The sequence below is a fragment of the Rhinatrema bivittatum genome, chromosome 13 (assembly GCF_901001135.1).
Source record: "Rhinatrema bivittatum chromosome 13, aRhiBiv1.1, whole genome shotgun sequence".
NCBI classification, from domain to species: Eukaryota; Metazoa; Chordata; class Amphibia; order Gymnophiona; family Rhinatrematidae; genus Rhinatrema; species Rhinatrema bivittatum.
The window spans coordinates 58,359,726-58,380,498 of record NC_042627.1 but is presented as its reverse complement, the minus strand read 5'-3'; the positions used below and the strand labels follow the sequence as shown (position 1 = coordinate 58,380,498).

Below are 20,773 nucleotides of genomic sequence, written 5' to 3'. Positions count from 1 at the left end.
CACAAAAAAAAAAAACGCACGTTACTGTATCGGAGGGTATAACTAATCCGATCATTAACATATCATATACATGCCGCGGGTGGAAAGGGATACACGTCGATTTCAAGAAGCGGTAAGGTCGCGTAAAACCGGATACTGAATTGTGGGTTAGACATACGCGTACAAATTGTGCGTACAAAGCGGGTTAGAAACAGGGTAACCGCGGCCGCGCTTTACTGTATTGGCCTGTCAGTGAGTACTAACCTTGTCAGCTTCAGCGCTTGGAGTCTTCAACCGGGCCCTTCCTCGGCTACCCTGCATTGCCCATTATCTACTCTAGTGTAGGACTGGTCTCCTCTGCTAAGGACCCCTGGACTACTTCTACTGGGTTACCTCATTGCTGCCGCTCCCCGGACAGTACCATAAAGCTGTATAATAAATACAAATTCTCTGTGTCTGCGTGTAAAGAGTCTAGCCTAGTACTGCGGTTCCTCATGGGGCTCCTCCCCGTGGGAGTGGCCATCACCGCAGTTCCAAGAATCCACTCCAACACCTCATAACCATAACACAACCCCACCCCAACCCCTCATTTTAGTGAAAAAAAAACCCAGCCCCTGGAAGTCAGGATCCCCTACCCCCACCCTAGCCCATCCACCTTATCTAAAGATTCCTCCCTGCTGGTCCTAATGGACCCCTGACCCCACTCCCTGATTCCCCTACAACCTTAAAAACAGGCATCAGTGGTGAGGTGGAAGCCCAGAGTACACCCTAGCCTTCAGGCCTGTGGCGGCCATTTTCCAAAATGACCCACCTGGCCTTTTCCTCTATCAAATGCTGTTTTTCGCTCGGTAAGTGGCCAAATGCTGGTTAGTGAACGAGCTCCCTAGATTGCAAGCCCTCATGAAGGGCTTCTAAGGAAACTAAAAAGTCATGGGATAGGAGGTGATGTCCTTTCATGGATTACAAACTGGTTAAAAGAAAGGAAACAGAGAGTAGGATTAAATGGTCAATTTTCTCAGTGGAAAAGGGTAAACAGTGGAGTGCCTCAGGGACCTGTACTTGGACCAATGCTTTTCAATATATTTATAAATGAGCTGTGGTTATTGGCCCCAGCATAAGACTCATTCCCTTCAGAATCTCATCTTTCCCTGTGCTGAAACTTAATCTAGTAACCAGAACACCTGTTTTTATCCCAGAACAGCCACCATTTCAAATCCCATCAGTTACCAATCCTGCCACAGCAAAACTTTGAATGCTTTGCCTACCTCAATTCAGGACTTAAGAAAAATTTACAACTGAAAATAAATTATTTGCTGACTTTGCTGCATTAAAATAATCACATTCTGTGTTTAAAAAAAAGTTATATGACCAAGAGGCCCTGCATGTTTCAGAAAAATATATGTAAATACCCTTTATATAGCACCCCAGCTCAAACTAGCATAATACATTCTCAGCTTCATTACAATAGGACCCTCATTATCCATTTTTGGGTATTCAGAATTTCTCTTTTGACTTCAGCAACATCTGGAATTGGGCGGAGGAAAGGCATTGAGCAAGCTATGACTATGTCGTCACCACAACATAAGGGCAAGAAGCCAAAAAGCTTTTGCCCAAACTTCAATCATCTCACAAGCTCATTAGTGTGGCTTCAAAAGCATTAACATAGCTCAATCCATAGGAATCAATGGGAGGGGATTACAACTAAATGAAAAATATGAAACTTTCTGGTGTAAGAAATATTTTAATACATATAAGTTGCACAGCATACTATACAGGAGTTAGAAAACCTGAAATCAGGGGGGAAAAGCGGACAAAGGGGAATCTCATTTCCACTGCATACTTTTGCCTTACTCTCACGTGCCTTCCCGGGGGGTCAGTGTACATAACGGAGGACTAATCTCTTCTCAAAGAGCACATGGCTGTTTTATAACTATCAAGTGCACTCCTCCTAAGAGAGGGATGCCCTGACAGGTCTAAACTGCACAATGTAACATGACCTCAGTCTCCAACAGTCAATGACCTACAAACCCACACAACTGTAGCATAGATATCCCATCTCACACCCAAATCAGCTGTCACTCTACACAACATCACATTTACCATCTAGGACTCAGCCAAAAGGCCATGGGTCTACCTCTTTGAGAAGCTCCTGTAACGCCTCTGGGTTCTTTTCTGCATATCTACCTGCACAGGCTCTTCCTTCAACCAAAGCCGACAATGCCCAGTGCATATGGTAGAGTATGCAGATTACCACAAACGCTTTGCATGCTTTGGCTGAATAGGGGACAAAAAGCCTCTCGTATGCTCAAAACAGTAAGACATCTTTTCAGGAAGGCGAACACAGTAACTTCCCAGGTGGACCGATGGGCACTACTGTAATGCTCTTCAGCGTCACAAACCGGGTGCAGGAGCACAGTTAACACTCAAAGGTGAATTTTCAAAAGATGCGCGTGTGAAAAGATAGCACCATAAATCTGGGTCTGCAAGTACATTTACATATGAATGTAACACCCCATTTTCCTTGGGGTCACCTTCAGAGCTGCAGAGGGGTGTGAGAGCCACTGCTGCAGCTCTGGGAACAGGTAAAGTCCACCAGGGATCACCATCTGGGGACCAGACTGTCCAAGGTCCACACCATTAATTGGTTCCAAAAAGAATGAATTTCATTTCTAAATCCAAGTGACAGGGCAGCAGGAAACAAGAGCAGATCTTAAGTTGGATACAGTCCAATAGGCAGAAAATAGATTCAGTATTTTCACACTCTTCTTTGAGCAGGAGGAATCCTATTCACACTCCACTTTAACCCCAAGGCCTTCGGGACAACGTCATACCTAGAAAGTTTTTTTACTGGAGGATTCTACCCATTCTCTTCATAGGGTGTCCCCTCTTTGGAAGGCCACTAGCAGGTCTCAGCATGGTTCCTCAGCTTGGAATCTTCCTTGTTGTAGAAACCTTTGGATGCCTCACAGGTCCTCTCTAGCCTTAGGATGCTAGAGGCAACACTCACAGATATCAGGGGGCATCTTGTATAGATTTTTACTGCCCCAGTCCCCGTGGAGGGAATGTACCTCCCCTTAACATCACCCTAATCTTCTTCCTGCATCTCTCACTCTTGCAATAAGCATTACCTCATTCCCCTTAGTGCCCCTCCTTACAGGGGATGCTTGCAAAGGGCAAGAGTTCTGCATTTTACACAGAACTTCCTGAACTTTGGTTGAACCCTGGACAGCAGGAACCATCCAGAAAGCTTTAGAACCTAGTAAAGAATATTAGTGACCCTGGAAGGGGTTAACATGTACAAAAGGGGCAGGCTAAGGTAGTTCTGGGAAAGGGCCAACATTTACGCAAGTAAGATGCTCGATGTCAAGAATACGTGATTATAAACATCTTAAAAATGAAAAAATGACTGGGTAGGGGGTCTGGGTGAAATGTGGGGGACTTCAGGCTGAACAGCCAGGAGGGTCTTCACGAGCTGCAGTTGGACTGGGTGAACTGGTAGACTAATTAGTAAAACGAGATATTTAATTTCCAGGCACATGTTAGAAAAACCCCTGACTTACGTGTGTAAACTATGAACGACAACTTATGGGAGGTAAATGCATCTAAATAACACGGGTAAAATCTACTAGCATATCCCTTTAAAACTGGATGTAAAGAAACCGTATATATCATTTTTGCACACTTATCTGGCTAAAGTCGTGTTATCCAGCTAAGTTGCGGCACTTATCTAGAAAAGTTCTGACTTATCCAGCTAAGTGTTGCACTTGGGGGTGGACTCTTGTCCTGGAGCAGTGGAGAACAGCTCCCTAGTAGGGACCAGGAAGCACCTGCCCCCAGGGGGCGGAGCACTGGAGGAGACAGAGGCTAGGATGAGCTTCACCACTGGAAGCCCGCGGTCCCCCCGGGTGGAGCCCGTAGGGATCCGGGCCACTTAGACTTAGATGGGCCTCGCAGGGTCTCCTGGAGATTTGGTAGATAGGCGTGCCCACAGACAGGAAAGGAGCGCGATTGGGTTCAAGACTGGAGGTCAGATGGAGCAAGGAAGACCAGAACAGCGTAGGCGATGACAAGGCAAGGGACAGAGCCAGAATCAGGACGAGGTCAATCAGGCAGAGGTCAAATCCGAAGGTCAGTCCGAGGAGTGGTCAATCAGACAGAGGTCAGGTTCCGGAGGTCACAGGCAGGCCGAGATCATAAGGCAGGCAGCAAGTAGAATAGTCAAGGAACAAGCCGAGGTCAGGAGGCCGGCAGCAGGCAGAGGAGTCAAGGATCAGGCCAAGGTCAGTACCAGAGAGACAGTCCGGAGGTACTACCTGGGGAGACGACAGATGAACACAGGAACAGGACGCTGAAACAGTAGGATGCAGGAACAAGGCTGGAACAGGACTGGAACGAAACTAGAACAAGGCTTCAGAACGCAGTGACAATCTAGCAACAAAGCCGACCCAATTGCCAAGGCAAGGATGTGCAGTCAGGAACTTCCTTAAGTAGTTCCTTCAATCAGGGCGCGCCGTGGAACTAGGACCCGCCCCTGGCCCTACAAGAGGCCAGGCGGTCCACGTGCGTGCATAGGGGTGTGGCCAACGCCACGGAAGGTGCCAAACTCCGACATGAGGCCTGGTGCGCAGTGGAAGGCCCGGTGACCACCGCTGTGGGACACAGAGGCCTGGAGGAGCTCGCGGATGCCGCCAGGGATGCCGACCCGGGACGTGCAGTGGAGCCAGAGAGGTGAGCAGGCCCGTGCATGGGCCAGACGCGAATGGGGCGCGCAACACTACGTAACAGCAAGGTGCTACTTAGCCAGATAAAATTGAAAAGCACTACTTGTTTGTCTAAGTGGCACTTTTCAGACTTATCCGGCTATGTAAGATAGCCGGATAAGTCTAAAACAAAAGGGCTATTTAGCCATATAAATCTTAACACACTACTTATCCGGCTAAGTCAGATAGCCGGATTCTGGGCTCTTGCATTTATTTTTACTTAATTTGAGTGTGACAGGACAGTTAGAAGCAGTTTTTGTTCTCAGGCGAAACGTACGCCAGCTGTTCTGGCTGAAGCCTGGGAACAAAAACCTCTTGCATGAGTCTTGACATTGCTTGCAATGGGGCCTTTGCAATAAGCTGCGGTCGACCCGCTGTGGGGTTTTTATTATGAGCGTTTTTCCACGCCAATCTTACACGTGTATGTAACAGCGTGGTTAGCATAGGAAAAACACGCGCACAAATCCACTCAAAAGCTGCAGCTGATTCAGCGTGAGCCCATGCTAATGCCGAGCAGCGCAGAGAGCCACGCTGGCGTTAATGCGGGTTTTTTAGCACCTGGGTGAGGGCAGGAGTTAAGTCTAAGCGCCTACCTGGAGGCTGAAAAATTAAGTGGCAGAAGCCAGAAGAGAGGTCAGAGAGGGAACGGGCACATGTCAGAAATGCCGAATGCTTTTGTTTCCCCTTCCAAATCTTTGCTATATTTCCCCGCTCACCAACATCCGCCATTATAGCACCCACGCTGTCAGTGAAAGATCATGAAGGGGTTAGACATTGCTCTACCCACCTTGTCCTACTCCCGGACCACTAACTCACTACTGTCTTAAAGGCTTTCAACCAAGAGTCAATCATGGGTCACCACATTAATGTGGCTTTACGCGCAGTTTATTGCTGAAGGCCTTCAGCGCGCATATCTGCGCAGATATTGGTTTTGCGCAGATTTTCTGCATGTATTTCACTTGCATGCCGTCCCCTTATTACATCCCATGGAGGTGCCTGCTTTTGCTGCACTCACTAAAAAAAAAAAAAATAATATATGAGTTTACAACTAGTGCCGATTTCACCATGGGTTTTATTACATCGGCCCCAATATTCATAAAAAGCAGCGGGGGTGGCGGGTCAACTGCAGTGCCACACAGGTGTACATCAAAGACAAATGCTTCTTAGCTATACCACATCCTAATGAAGTCACATGCCTTCTCCTGAATCTCTTACACAGACTGCCCTTCAGTACAATTCACTATTCCACTATTTTTACCAGCTATGGAAAGAAGGACCTTTTACATTTTTCTTCTTGTCCTGCCAGCCCCTCATTGGCTTACTTCATTGTCTGACAGGGTAGGAATGGCAGCACAGAGAGCAGCTCACCTTTTATTTGGCCTGTGCTTATTGTTGCCTCTAACTGTGTAGTTTACATTGATTGTAAGCCACTTGGCTATTTCCCTTACAGGTGGTATGTTAAATGCAATCCATAATATATCGAGCTTGGTATGTGTCCGCCAGTGCTCGCGCGGCGCAGGCAGCTCCCTGACTGCCTTGGAGGCTCAAACTCGCCGTACAGCGGCCGTGTCACAACACCAGCTACAAGAGGCACTCCTGGGGGAATTCTGCGCTGCTGCGGAATGCAGATTTTGCGCAGAATTCCTCCTTCCCGCAGATTTCCTCCCTCACCGGAAGACTATCCAAAAGCGGAAGGACAGCAGCCATCGCGGGACAGGCAGAAAATAGTAGATGAGACTCTGGCATGCCGCGAACAGAGCGCGTCCTGCGCCACACGCTCCATTCGCAGCGAAGATGAAGGCTGGCACGCCATTCGCAGCGAAAAGGGAAGGCCCCCTTAAAAAAAGTGCTCCCAGTCCTATACACACACACACACTCACACACACAACCCAATAGTCATCAACTCCTCCCCCTCACTACTCACCCCCTCCAACTTCACACACACACACACAGCGGGAAGGAAAGGCCTACAAAGAGAAGACTGCAAGGGAGAAAGATGGCACACACACATACCCCCTACACTTCCTCCCACTTAACAACTCACCCCCTGCCACATCCAAACTATCCCCTCTGTACCACTACATATTCACACCACCATCACCCACCTCCTCTACCACACACACACAGAGGAGGTGAGAGTGGAGAGCTAGAAGGTGGAGAGTGTTGGGGTGGGGGAAGAGTGAATGAGAAGTTGGGTGGAGTTGGTAAGGGAAGTGTGACAAGGAAGGAGTAGGAGGGGAGAGGACAGGACAGGAGTGCGAAGAGGGAGGTAAGGCAAAAAGTGGGGACTGCAAACGTAGGGGGGAGGGAGGGAAGGAAAATGTGTGCACACACTCAACCCCCACATCCATTCACACCATCACCTATCTCCACAACATCCCACTCCACTCCACCCCACCTACACAATCACCCCCCCCCCCCCATATGCACACGGAGGTGAGGAGAGAGTGCCCCCCCCCCCCACCCATACACACACCAAAATTCGTACCCAAACATAACTAACTACATCCTGCACAAATAAGGAAAGGAGAACAAAATGGAGAGAGTGTGAGGGGGAGAGATTGCCTCCATTCATACACATATACCTCTGCATCGCCACTCCCCTACACACACACACACACACATTTGGGGGGGATTTGAAGACTACAAAGTGAAGAGTGAGGGGGAGAGGGACAAAGTGCACCCAAATACACACACATCCCCCATACTACATATACACACCCTACCTCCATCCACACATACATAAACAAACACATCAGGGGTGAGAAAAGAGGGACCCGGTGGGGAGTGCCCTCAGTCTTACATCCCTAATGACACTCACCCCTGCCTCATCTACAACACTTCCCCCCACTCAACACATATGGGGAGAGGAAACTGTGAGGGGGGAAAGAGTGCATGCACACAATCCACACCCACCCTCATCCCATATACACTAGCACCCCTTCCCCCACCCCCACATTCATCCCATATACACTAGCACCCCTTCCCCCACCCCCACATTCATCCCATATACACTAGCACCCCTTCCCCCACCCCCACCCTCATCCCATATACACTAGCACCCCTTCCCCCACCCCCACACTCATCCCATATACACTAGCACCCCTTCCCCCACACCCACCCTCATCCCATATACACTAGCACCCCTTCCCCCACACGCACATACGGGAGTAGGCAGGACAGGGCCACAAAGTAGACAGCACGGAGAGGGGGGGGGGGGGGTGAGTGAGGAGGTGTTGGGGGGAGTGTGAAAGAGGGGACAGGGGAACGTGAAGAGGTGAACCAAGTGTGCACAGGTATTCACCCTCACCTTCCCTATTTACTTTTCCCGCATTCCCACTCGCACCACTCCACACACTTTCCCCCTCCACCCGATCTACAGCACACGCACACCCATCTCCCTAAACATATCCCTTCACTTTCCTACCCCCTACATACACACGGGGGTGAGGAGAGGGGAGAGAGTGCCAAACCCATAGACACCCTGACACTCGTCCCCCCCACTCACACACATCCCTCCTACATCCCTACGCCCACATAAAAGAGTGAGAGGAGAACAAAGTGAAGAATGCGAGGAGGAAAGATTGCCCCCCCCCCCCAACATACCCCCCACTGGCGGGGGTGGCACAGCCCTCATTATAAAATTCATCTAAATTATTATTAAATTATTAAAAATTCATTCTAAAGTCAGTGTTAAAATAAGTGTGCTGTCAAGACGATCTTTTATTTTTGCAGGCAATAGTTGGAACATCAGCAGGTCCCCAGTGGGGGTTGGGTGGCAGGCCATTAACCCCTGGTTCTGTAGATAGCCTCAATGTCAACCAAAAGGCCAAGAAAAGGATCATCCTCAGCGCTGGCTCAGATCCACCTGGATCACAGCCAAAAAGCAATCTTTAATGATGTTATACATGCTCGTATATGTTGTCTTAAACTTCTTTATAAAAAAAAAGTTTTATTTTTCAGAATGATGACGGATTGGCCAGCACTTTTTTGGCTCAGGGCATAAGCTGGGGCAGCCTCCCCTCTGAACTACCAAAAGGAACAAAACGTGGCCAGTAAGCCATCCTGCTAGCTGGGGCAGGGCCTGAACCAAGTATCTCAGGCCAAGGGGGACCCTCATTGGGCGAGTTCTTATTTTTTTCTCTTTTGCATGATAACCGATGGCATGTGTGTGTGTGTGTGTGCTGGCTAGAAATGTGACTGCAAGTGCTGTCTGTCTGCGGGGCATGCTTGTATGACAGCAGGGCTGATGTGTACAAGTCCAGCCAAGTTGTTCGCTCATGCAGCACATCCTTCTGTGCACGGCTGGGCTGGGCTGTCCTTGTTTGCTGTACTGATTGCTATGTTTTGGAGGAATTAGTTCTTTATGCCATTACAGTCTTGCTGCATTGTCATTTCTTCTGACATTTGACTCTTTTGTTCTCTGTTACGTTTGCTGTCTGGCAACCCTCTTTGATTGTCTGCTGTCTATCCTCCGTGTGGCTGGTAGTTGAGGTAGGATGTAAGTACCTGTTCTCTTAAACATTCTCTCTTTTTGCAGTTCCATCATGACCCGCTGGTCCTCTGACCAAAAACTGTGGCAGCAGGAGGAAGAGAGGAGAACTCCCAGCTGCAGCAGCAGTGCAAAAGGATGAAAGGGTTCCAGGTACGCACCATTCCCTTAACTCTCAAAAAAAAAATAAATTTAAAACTACACCATCGGCTTCCATGTCTTCCATTTTTAATTACTTTTCTTTAAATAAACCTTTATTATACATTTACTGTGTATTGCCAGTTGCTGTAAGAAGTGCTCTTTGTTGTGCTGGGGACGTTTTGTATGCATGGTGCGATAGTGTGAATGACAAATGTGTGCACTGCATTTGCACTACAGATATGACATACGTAGTAATGATATTTACTCCTATGAGAAGACAATGTGTGCAAATCATGCTTGCTAATGTAGCTGGGTCATATCACAGTACTATTTTATGCATCATCAGATATCCACAGTCCTGGTGATACATAGCCCTATGTATGTTTATCATATATCCACCTCGTATCTCCTCAATCATACTATAAAGGGTTTGTATGCACACAGAAAGTGTGTACAATCTGAAAAGCGTGTTTGAGAGCGAGAGTAAAGCTTTGATTTCAAGTGAAAATGGGAATAATAGGACAAGAGAAATGTTGTGCATGTTACATAGCATAATATAGCTGCAAAAGTATGCCATCTTTGGTTTTCAAAGACTAGCATCATGATCTCTGACAGGAAAAGAGGCAATGGCCCTTTAAAAGTGGCTTTTGCACGGAAAATGTAAAAATAAGAGAAGGTTGTGAAATTATATTTTCCTTGTGTATTTTCTGATGGCGTTTAAGAAGAGGGCTTATTAATGCTAGATCTCCTATGTTTTTCCCAAACTATAAATAACGTTTAGAAGGGTCAAAACTGCACCCATTGGAAATAATAGGAGTTGTATAGCAGCATTCAAGGATGGAATTAGATTCAGGTTCAAGGGTTTCTGATCATATTTATTTTCAGTGGACTGAACCCTGTTTTCAAATTTATAGAAAAACTATGAAACAAGACTGCAAATGGTTAAAAGCAATTCAAGGTATCAATAATTAGCTAGAACATTAAGGATACTAAGATCCTGCTTTTAAAATAACATTCTTTCCTGTTATACCAACTGGAATTACCCTTTAAATGCAAGTTCCATATTAAATCTATGCTATATTTAGTACAGTCTTTTGACCGTCTGAAATGTGTAACTAATAATTAAACTTTACCTGAATTCCTTTCAAGCCACATAGGAAGTAATTGTGCCACAAAGGTTTTGTTTTTTCAATCTGAATATTAGCAGCATTAGCAGTGAAATCCCTGTAAAAACAGCAAGAACATGCAGGTTTGTAACGGTTCTAGGTTAACCTGTAAGAAAAGACAGCTCACTGCTGCCACCTGCTGAGGAAACTGAAAGAGGACATCTCTTAGGTTCTCTTTTCAAATGCAAACTCGTTCTCTCGGTATACTGTAGGTGCTTTCCTACACGGTTTAAAAGCATTAACTAAATCAGGTGTCAATATCATCTCATAATATTAATTTGTTTCATTAGGCTGATAACATGCAGATTAAAATACATATATCACATGCTAAAAATATCTCTTTATTTTGGCACCATAATCTGCTCTGACATTATAATTTAGGTCAAATATGCAAAAAGGATTCTGTTCTGCAGCAAATGACAAAAATAGCATATCTAGTCTTGACAGCATAGCTTATATGGCCAGAAACCTATGAAAAGCTCAAATTTTGGGAGCCTGAACTCATGGTTTGTCATGGAACAGCCCTTAAGGCCTAGATGCACTAATAGCATTTCTGGTTTTGTATCTATTTAAAAAAAAACAAACAAAAAAAAACAACTGCTTGGTTCAATTCTCTCTTATTGATTAAAAAAACACTTAAGATGTTTCTAGAAGATATTACAACCTCATTTCATAGTAATATAGTAAATGACAGCAGATAAAGAGCAAAATGGTTCTTCTGATCTGCCCAGCAGAAATTCAGCCAGTTTAGGTGTATATACACACCAACGGTCTTCTTCCATCTCCCCCAAGTACTTTAACTGTCTTCTTAACCCTCCCTCTCCCCCCCCCCCCCCCCCCCCCCCCCCACAAGAATGCCCAAAATATGCCAAAGTGATGGCCTCCATTTATTCTGCTATTAGGCCATTTCAGGCCCTACCATCTTCAACTTGGTTTCTCACCAAACCAGCACCCAGATGCAATGATATTGCTGCTGTTTAGGGCAGTAACTGCCACATGCACGTCACCCTAATACTTGCTATTTTATAATATTTGCTTTAATTGAGGCCATCAGTGCATCCCATTAGAATTTCAAACAATTCTTACTTTGTAATGCTTTCAACCAAAGCAAATCATGACAGAAGAACCCAAGTGCAATGGGATGCCATTAAAACAGATGTCATAAATAGCGTCCCTTGGTCGGAACCAGACATTCTGGCATCTTATCAACATGTAAGTTGATACTGAGCTGAGGGCTTTCTGGGACGGGTAGATTATCTGGGTAACTTAAGCACAGGCCAATTAGTTAGCTGCCTAATTTGGGGGGGCTGGCAGTAGTACATGCGCTGCACCATGGCCATCCATCCCCTGTGCTGTCCTGACCCAATATGAAGGAGGAAGGCGATGGAGGTGAAAGGAGCACCTCCCCATCCCCCTGGTGACATCTGGTACCCACACCACCCTTGCGGCCTGAACCAGATATTCCTTCCTCTCCATGTTGGGGGAGAGGAGGTCTCCCAGGGGTGCAGAGATGCAGTTTGCAGGTGAAGTGGCAGCCGCAGGAAATGACGTCTTGCGCTCAGTGCTGATAGCGAGGCAACCTGGGAGTCACATGTACAGGAGAGACTTTTCTGCTGGTTTGTCGTTTCAGACCAGGGTGCCCCAGGAGAGAGGGAGAATGACCATGAGATGTGGGCAGGTTTTGTGTGGTTGGAGCCCCAACTAAAATGGTAAGAGGCAAAGAGAGAGAGAGAGAAGGAGAAGGGATAACACTAAATGTAGCTGGGGTTGGAGAAAGAAAGGGATGCCGTTGGGACTTGGAGGTAGAGACACGGGGGTTTCTGAGGGAAGAGGCGGGACTGTTAGAGCTGAGAGGGAAGAAAGGATTACTGGGGTGAAGGTGGAAGAAAGGAAGCTGCTGGGGTTTTTTGTTGGGTTTTTTTTTGAGATGCGGTGACCAGAATTGTACAAAGAATTCAAGGTGTGATCTCACCATGGAGCGATACAGAGGCATTATGACATTTTCTGTTCTAATAACCATTCCCTTCCTAATAATTCCTAACATTCTATTTGCTTTTTTGACTGCTGCAGCACACTGAACCAACAATTTTAAAGTATTATCCACTATGATGCCTAGATCTTTCTCCTGGGTGGTAGCTCCTAATATGGAACTTAACATCTTGTAACTACAGCATGGATTATTTTTCCCTATATGCATCACCTTGCACTTTGTCCATGTTAAATTTCATCTCCAGTACTGAGACACCTACATTGGCTACCAGTCACTGCGAGAATAGCATACAAAACTCTTACGCTAATCCACAAAGCCCTACACAACCAAAATATGCAATGGTTCACAGAACACCTGAGCTTTCACAACACAAGTAGACCCACAAGACAACAACATAGAGCAACACTACTCACTTCATCACCTAAACAATTTAAACTATGCTCCACCAAAGCTCGGGCCCTATGCTATGGAACACCTTTCTATCTTCCCTTCAGCAAGAATCTTGCTCCAAAAAATTTAAACAAAACTTGAAAACCCACCTCTTGAAGCAGGCATACACCTAACACCTCATTCTGACTCATATGACTTTCTGACTTTATTCTTGTAAATACTTATACTGTTAGTGGTATCCTTCGTACCATTTTATTGTTATTATGCACTTTATTTTAATTTTATGTAATTTTATGCATATTGTTCTCTGTTTCACTGTAAGGCTCTTTTAGCTGCATTTTGTTTATTGTGAACCGATGAGATGTTCCCAACGGTCATCGGTATAAAAAAGCTTCTAAATAAAAAAATAAATCTGCCATATGGATATCCAATCTTCCAATCTCACAAAGTCCTCCTGCAATTTATCACAATCTGTTTGTGATTTAACTACTCTGAAAAATTTTGTATCGTCTGCAAATTTGATTACCTCACTTGTTGTATTCCTTTCCAGATGATTTATAAATATACTGAAAAGCACTGGTCCAAGTACAGATCCCTGAGGCACTCCACTGTTTACCCTTTTCCACTGAGAAAATTGACCATTTAATCCTACTCTCTGTTTCCTGTCTTTCAACCAGCTTGTAATCCACAAAAGGACATCACCTCCTATCCCATGACTTTTTAGTTTCCTTAGAAGCCTCTCATGAGGTTAGGGTTGTTCAGCTTGGAGAATAGACTGCTGAGAGGGGATATGATAGAGGTTTTTAAAATCATGAGAGGTCTAGAATGGGTAAATATGAATCGGTTATTTACTCTTTCGGATAATAGAAGGACTAGGGGGCACTCCATGAAGTTAGCATGGGGCACATTTAAAACTAATCAGAGAAAGTTCTTTTTCACTCAACGCACAATTAAGCTCTGAAATTTGTTGCCAGAGGATGTGGTTAGTGCAGTTAGTGTAGCTGGGTTTAAAAAAGGTTTGGATAAGTTCTTGGAGAAGTCCATTAACTGCTATTAATAAAGTTGACTTAGGGAATAGCCACTGCTATTACTGGCATCAGTAGCATGGGATCTTCTTAGTGTTTGGGTACTTGCCAGGGCTTGATGGACCCTTGGTCTGACCCAGTATGGCAATTTCTTATGTTCTTATGGGGTTGGGGCAGGAAGAGAAAGAGCGTGAGGATGAAAAAAGTGATTCTAAGATTGATACTGTTGCTGCTGGGGGCAGACAAAGAAGAGAAGGGTCCTAGTCAGGAAAGAGAGAGGGTGTTGGGGCGGTGAATAGCTGAAGGTTTGTCTTTGCCTAAACCACCTAAACACCTTTGGAATGACCCTGGATATTCAGTGATGCAGCAAATCCAAGTTATCTGGATGAGTTTATCCAGATAACTTTAGGACTGGTCTGCGGCACGACCTGACTTATCCAGATAACACGGAATATCAGCATTTTCCAGTTAAGATATCAGATAACTTAGCCCTGTGCCAGAATGCCTCCAATTTATCTGGATAAGTTTTATCTGGCTAAAACGTACCTGAACAAAAATCGGTGGCAGTCAGCACAGCAGGATTTTTAAATTTCACATTTTGTCTAAGTGCCAAACTTAGGACTTCATTTACTAAGCATTTTTCCCATAGAAACTGAATGGGAGAAAAGCCTTAGTCAATCAGGCCCTAAGCCGGTCAAACCATCTGAAATTAGATCTCATGATTACTGGCATACATAAAAATATTCTGAAAAAAAGAATCCTGAATACTAGAGGACGTAGCCACCGCAGATCTGCAAAGTTTCCTTTTCTAACGACGCTCTTAGCGGCCTTCTTTTGAGAGATAAAGGTCTCACTAACGCCAATAAATTATTTTATTTGCGATTATTGTAGTAATTAGACAGGAGACGATGCTCAAGAGACCACGGGGTTAGCATCTACAGTGTTATAAAACCTTTTGCCTTTTTGTATATTAGGAAGTAACGGAGAAGCGAACAATAAACCAAAAAGATTGGAGGTTAATTAATGATGAGCTGAATGCAGCTCCATTGCTTACGTAATTTTTTCATGTCCAATTCCCTGCTGCAGTTCCTCTCAGCGAGGCCAGCTAACACTCATTGCCAGCCAGTGCACAGCTTCCATGTAACATGATTGGCCTAAGCCTGTTTAGGATCTTGCCTGGCGTGTATTAGCTCCAGTCCCTTGGTGATGCCTAACTGTATTCTAGCCAAAAGCACACTATATTCATTTTACTTGAATGCTATAGTGGGGGAACCTCTGTTGTTGGTATTCCTTCTTCCTGCCCAATCTTGTACACAAGGTCTGCAGGACTTGGCTCCCAAATAAACCTGCGTCATTCACTCTGGGCAAGGGTACAAAAATTCTGTCTTTTCTGGCACAGAAATTCCCCTCTACTCTAAGTGGGAGATGCCCGCCGGCTAGCAAGATTCAAATCAGGCTCTTGGACAAACACAATGCTAAAATAGATCCACCACCACCAGATCGCTAAGCGCGGCGATTATCACCCATGTTTATGGTACAGAGAGATGGGGGGAGGGGGAAGGGGGAAGGAGAAACTCAGACATTTCCTTGCGACATATCTTGCAATTTCACTTTCAAATGAATTTCCGTCAATGAACTCGGCCTGCGTATGTTTATAATAGATCAAGGTTTTAATGCCAGCCACAAATGCCATGTTTGTAACCAGCCCTGACTTCTTTCATAACACTTTTAAATTGAGAAACGGGAAACACGTCTCGGTTGGCAGCCATAAGATGGTTTAACATCAGCTGTGTGTGATACGCATCAGGAATTTGTTTTCAATCTTTGCAGGAATCCTATGTTCAGCACTGAAATTTGGTGAGGATGAATAAATGACCTAACATTTACTATATCCTTTATTCTGCAAAATTTAGAGGTGTGCAAAAGTATGCAGAGGAATACATCTGCAGGGCGCACAGCTGAATATCCCTGGAACCTGCCTGAACATCTTTCCTGCATCAGAAACCCCTTCCCCCACCCCCACCCCACCCTCAAAATGCCAGGAGTTTAAACACTGCTGGATAGCTAGAAGAATGGTCTGCCATTAGTAGGGTAATGGTGACATCAAGTGGACACAAAGTACATTTCAGTTTGATTCCTATGGATGGGATTTCTCGCTGGAATTTTTTTATGGCAAATCCAATTACTACGGTACTTATCTGATACTTTCCTTTTCTTCAGGACAGTCAGATGAATCCAGAACAAGTGGGTTATGGACCTCTACCAGCAGATGGAGATGGAGCAAACTGATACCACAGTATTTATACCTCTGCAGTGACAGCCTGCTAATATTCTCTTCAAAAGCAACTGTGGACAGAACAGCAAAAAGCTCAATTAAAAACAGATAACCATTTCAATACTCAGCCAACCAGCACCACTGAACTCAGACAAGAATGTAACAACATTAGTCTAGGGACTGGACTAACACTTACCAGTAATCCCTGTAATGTGTAGTCATACAGGAGGACCACATTACAATCATTCAGCAGACAAGGGAGGGAAGCTGGATTCATCAAACTGTCCTAAAAGAAAAGGAAATGATCAGGTAAGTAGTAATTTCTCATTTCTTAGTGTTCAGTCAGATGAATCCAGAACAAGTGGGATGTACCCAAGCTACTCCCAAATAGGGTAGGAGGCTGCCCGCGGGGCAGTCAAAACTGCACGTGCAAAGGCTACATCCTCCCGGGCTTGCACATCCAGACGATAATGTCTGGAAAAAAAGTGCGTAACAAGGATCACGTCGCAGCTCGGCAAATGTCAACAGGAGACAACAATTTCACGTCTGCCCATGACACTGCTTGAACTCTAGTGGAATGAGCCCTGACATGAGTAGGTAATGGCTTCCCAGCATCCACATACACGGCCGTGACCACCTCCTTAATCCAGCAAACTAAGGTAGCCCGTGAGGCCAGATCTCCCTGCCTAGTACCGCCGTGAAGAACAAACAGGCAATCCGACTTCCGTAAAGGCTTAGTAACCTCCAGATACCAGGCAATATGTCTCTTGACATCCAAGGGTCGCAACAGACTATACTCCTCAACATCTTTCTCTTTGTCCAGAGAGGGCAGGAGATGGACTGATTCAAGTGAAAGTCAGTCTTCGGTAGAAAAGAAGGAACAGTAGGCAGCTGTACTGCCCCTGGAGTCTCCCAGAGGAATGGCTCCCGGCAAGACAAGGCCTGCAGTTCGGAAATCCTACGCCCAGAACAAATTTGCCACAAGAAACATCGTTTTCAAGGTCAGTAACCACAAGTTCAGATTAAACATAAGTCTAAACGCAGGGCCCACTAAGAAATCCAATACAAAATTAAAACTCCATAATGGTACCGGAAACCGCAAAGGAGGACGAAGATGTTTCACTCCTTTCAGGAAATGGGCCACATCAGGATGAGCTGACAAGGATCCACCATTCACCTGACCTCTGAAACAGGCAAGAGCTGCTACTTTTACCTTTAAGGAATTAAATGCCAAGCCTTTGTTCAAGCCATCCTGAAAAAATTCCAAAATGTGCAGAATCTTGACCAAACAAGGAAGAGTATCCTTGATCCTCACACCAGGCTTCAAACACTTATCAAACCCGCACATAGGCCAAGGAAGGGGAGAACTTTCTAGCTCTTAGCAAGGTAGAAATCACTGCCTCCTTTGAAATTAGCCCCTGAGGTGCCCCACTCAAGATCAATTAATTCTTGAATGACCATCACAGAGAAAAAAAAAAGAGCTTTACACAGAGAAACCAAAATGGAAATTTTCTTTGACTCAGACATGGAATCTGCCCCAGGGACTCCCAGCATTTGCAAGATCTTGGAAATCAGGACTGGCAGTTAATCTCTATGGAAGAACTGTAGCATGGTCCTATATGGTTCTAATTCTGGAGGAATTTCACCATCCTCAGACCGGATCGGCATCATCATCCTTGCCATCCGAATCTCTATTAGGTAGTCCTGCTGCCGCTCTAGGAGTACTCCAGCGCTTAACAGTAAGTCCAGGCAAGGTTTACACCTGCAACTCTGACCTGGGAGCATTGAATGGGGCTGAGGACTACGCCTGAAGAAAGGATTACAATCCCTGGAAAAAAATTCTACCCATGAAAATGTAGAAGTATCCAGACCAGGAGATACCTGAACTGAACTGCCTTCCCTTGCCTAGGAACGAGTTAGGGGAGTTCCAAAATTAGGCACCCCTCCTGAAAAGTCTTTACCCAGACCTACATCCAGCTAGGAGGAACCAGGCTTAGTGAAATCAGAGCCTCCAACAGCGCTGGCACAAGTTAGCGGGTATTCCTGGATATGATGCCTGAATATAACAGGCAGTGCAAAGAGAAAGGCGCTTAGGTTTCTTAGACATAGGCACCATTAGGGTCAACTGTGCACTGAGCGGCGACTGGAGCCATGCGTCTGTTTTTTTGTTTTGTTTTTTTAAGACGTTCAAAAATTATAGGCATCCAACCTAGGGGGTCCAAAAATTAGGCATCCAAAACATAGGAGTTCCTAGGATAAGCACCATAAAACTTAGGCGCACAACTTGTGCATGCAGGTAAACATACTTAACTTGGATGTACAGACTACAAGACCCAACTAAGCATCCAAAAACTGGACGCACAACCTGGACGCCCAGCTAGACATTCACACCAAACCAACAATCCTTAAAGGGCAGCCTATAGAAAGCACGCAAAACGCCGTTGACGCTTACCACGTGGCACGCAACGAAAAAGCCTCAGAGTGGGGCCTAGCCTATAGAGGCTGCTCAATTTGCCAGGCTATCCATGTCCTTCGACCTAACACGGAGCGGGCCGAATGTCAGATTGGTGTGCCGAGCACAGAGACCGAGGGAAGGAGGAAGTCCTACACTAAAAACCCTCCTTCTTCGTCTCTGTACATTTTTTTTTTTAAAGACTTGCCTGAGCTCAATCTTACCTGGCTGAGTACAGAAACGGTCTCTGACTGCGGGGTAAGAGGGCACATGCCATCACCGCCGTGCTCTGTTTTCTGCACCTGCTACCTTTCAGCTGCTTAATCAGCTAAGTCCGCGCCGACTGAAAACCAGCTACAGGGCCAAGGCTCTCATCCGAAGGACCACGGAAATCACCTCAGGAATTCTCACTTGGGGGAGGGATCATTTGGTATCACCACAGGAGAGTAGGGCGAATTTGTTGTCCTTATTTATCCTTTTTCAAAATGAAGCAATCCCCAGTAAGGAGAAACATGTCCACCACCTGCTGGAGACGGAGAATACTGGCAGGCTGATGTCACTGAAGGGTATATATACTATGATATTAGTTTGCTCCATGTCTATCTGCTGGTAGAGGTGCATGACCCACTTGTTCTGGATTCATCTGACTGGATGCTAAGAAATCAACAATTATCATCAGCTGGGCAAGCTTTTCTTTGTTCAGCCTCTTTACTTGGTGCATGTTTCCAGATCTTGACCATTTTGTAATGTCATCAAGACTGCTCTCTGCTTTCTTCTCTCTCTCTCTCTTTTTTTTTACCCCTTCTATAATGCTTTCTAGGTCTATTTACTAAGTGTTTTCCCTATAAAAACAGAATGGGTGAAAAGCTTTAGTAAATCAACCCTAAATTAGCTAATTTACCAACACAATGTCCAAGTGCTTGATCTGAAATCTTATTCTCTTTTACCCCAGGTCTCCTATCTCCCATTGTCTCATGCACTCTTTCATCTGAGATCATTTCCTTCCAGCTAATCTGCAGAATTATTCTATAACACCACATTTCAAATGTATTTCCTTATGATCTCTTTACTGTAAGTCCATGTTTCACTTCATTATGCTACCACTGAGAAAATGTATGAATTCAGTAGCCTTTTCTATAGCTTGAAATCTAAGTTCCTCCTAAGAAACTCCTTACAAGCCCAAAATTCATTTTTTGCATTCCCAGTTCTTTATTTTATTATTATTTCTGTTAAATCCATCTTCTGTAATTCAACTACCTAGATATTTGTAGTCTTTAACTTTGCTCAACTTTCATTCCTTCAGCAAATACTTCTATAGTGTTGGTGGTATTCTTTATACCGATCATCATGTTAGTCTTCTTGGTACTCATGCTCATTCCATAGACCTATCCCGAGTTCCCCAAAATCAGTTGGGCTTTCAGGATATCCACAATGAATATGCATAAGATAAGACTACATAGGGATGTGCAGGCAAAAAGTTTTCATTGAAACGTTGATACGTTGAAGGTGAGGGTCGATTCCGTTCAATATGAAAGTATGGAGAAATCCATAAGTTGTGGATCTGTCCATACGTTTCCCGGTTCCCTAAATAAAAATTTAAACCCCCCCCCCCCCTTAATCCCCCCCCCCCCCCCCAAGACTTACCAAAACTCCCTGGTGGTCCAGCAGGGAGTCAGGAAGCCATCCCTGCACTCCTTTGCGATTTCCTCACGGCGCCGATAGCCTGTGTCACAGGGGCTGCCCCTGCCATTGGTCAGCCCCTGTCACATGGTCACGGCGCCATCTTGTGCTTCTACCACGTGACAGGTAGGTCATGTGGCAGGAGGTCGCTCCGGGACCCCCGCTGGACCGAACCGGAACTTTTGGCCAGCTTGGGAGGGTCAGTCCACTCGGACACACAGAACTAAAAAGGTCAACAAAATAAAGTTATAAGGGATAACCTTTTAAACAGCACTAAGCTAATACATTTGTGAACAGCTTTGGAGAGCTACACACCCCTCCTCAGGTCAGAACAAAATGAATTAGGTCTAGTCAGGTAGGCATTCACTTTAGTGCTACAGAAAGGTACCACCTAGAGCTTTTTTGTTGATCTTTGTACGTTTC

General features: G+C 45.3%; 1 protein-coding gene across 3 annotated transcripts in view; it reads right to left on the bottom strand.

Moving 5' to 3' along the window:
• The window catches only part of GALK2 (galactokinase 2), a 146,157-nt gene that overhangs the window by 106,520 nt on the left and 18,864 nt on the right, over nt 1-20,773 (bottom strand). For all 3 annotated transcript variants that reach the window (XM_029574524.1, XM_029574525.1, XM_029574523.1), the window contains exon 4: nt 10,506-10,596. In XM_029574524.1, the coding sequence (XP_029430384.1) occupies nt 10,506-10,596 (91 nt within the window). The remainder of the gene's footprint in view (nt 1-10,505; nt 10,597-20,773) is intronic.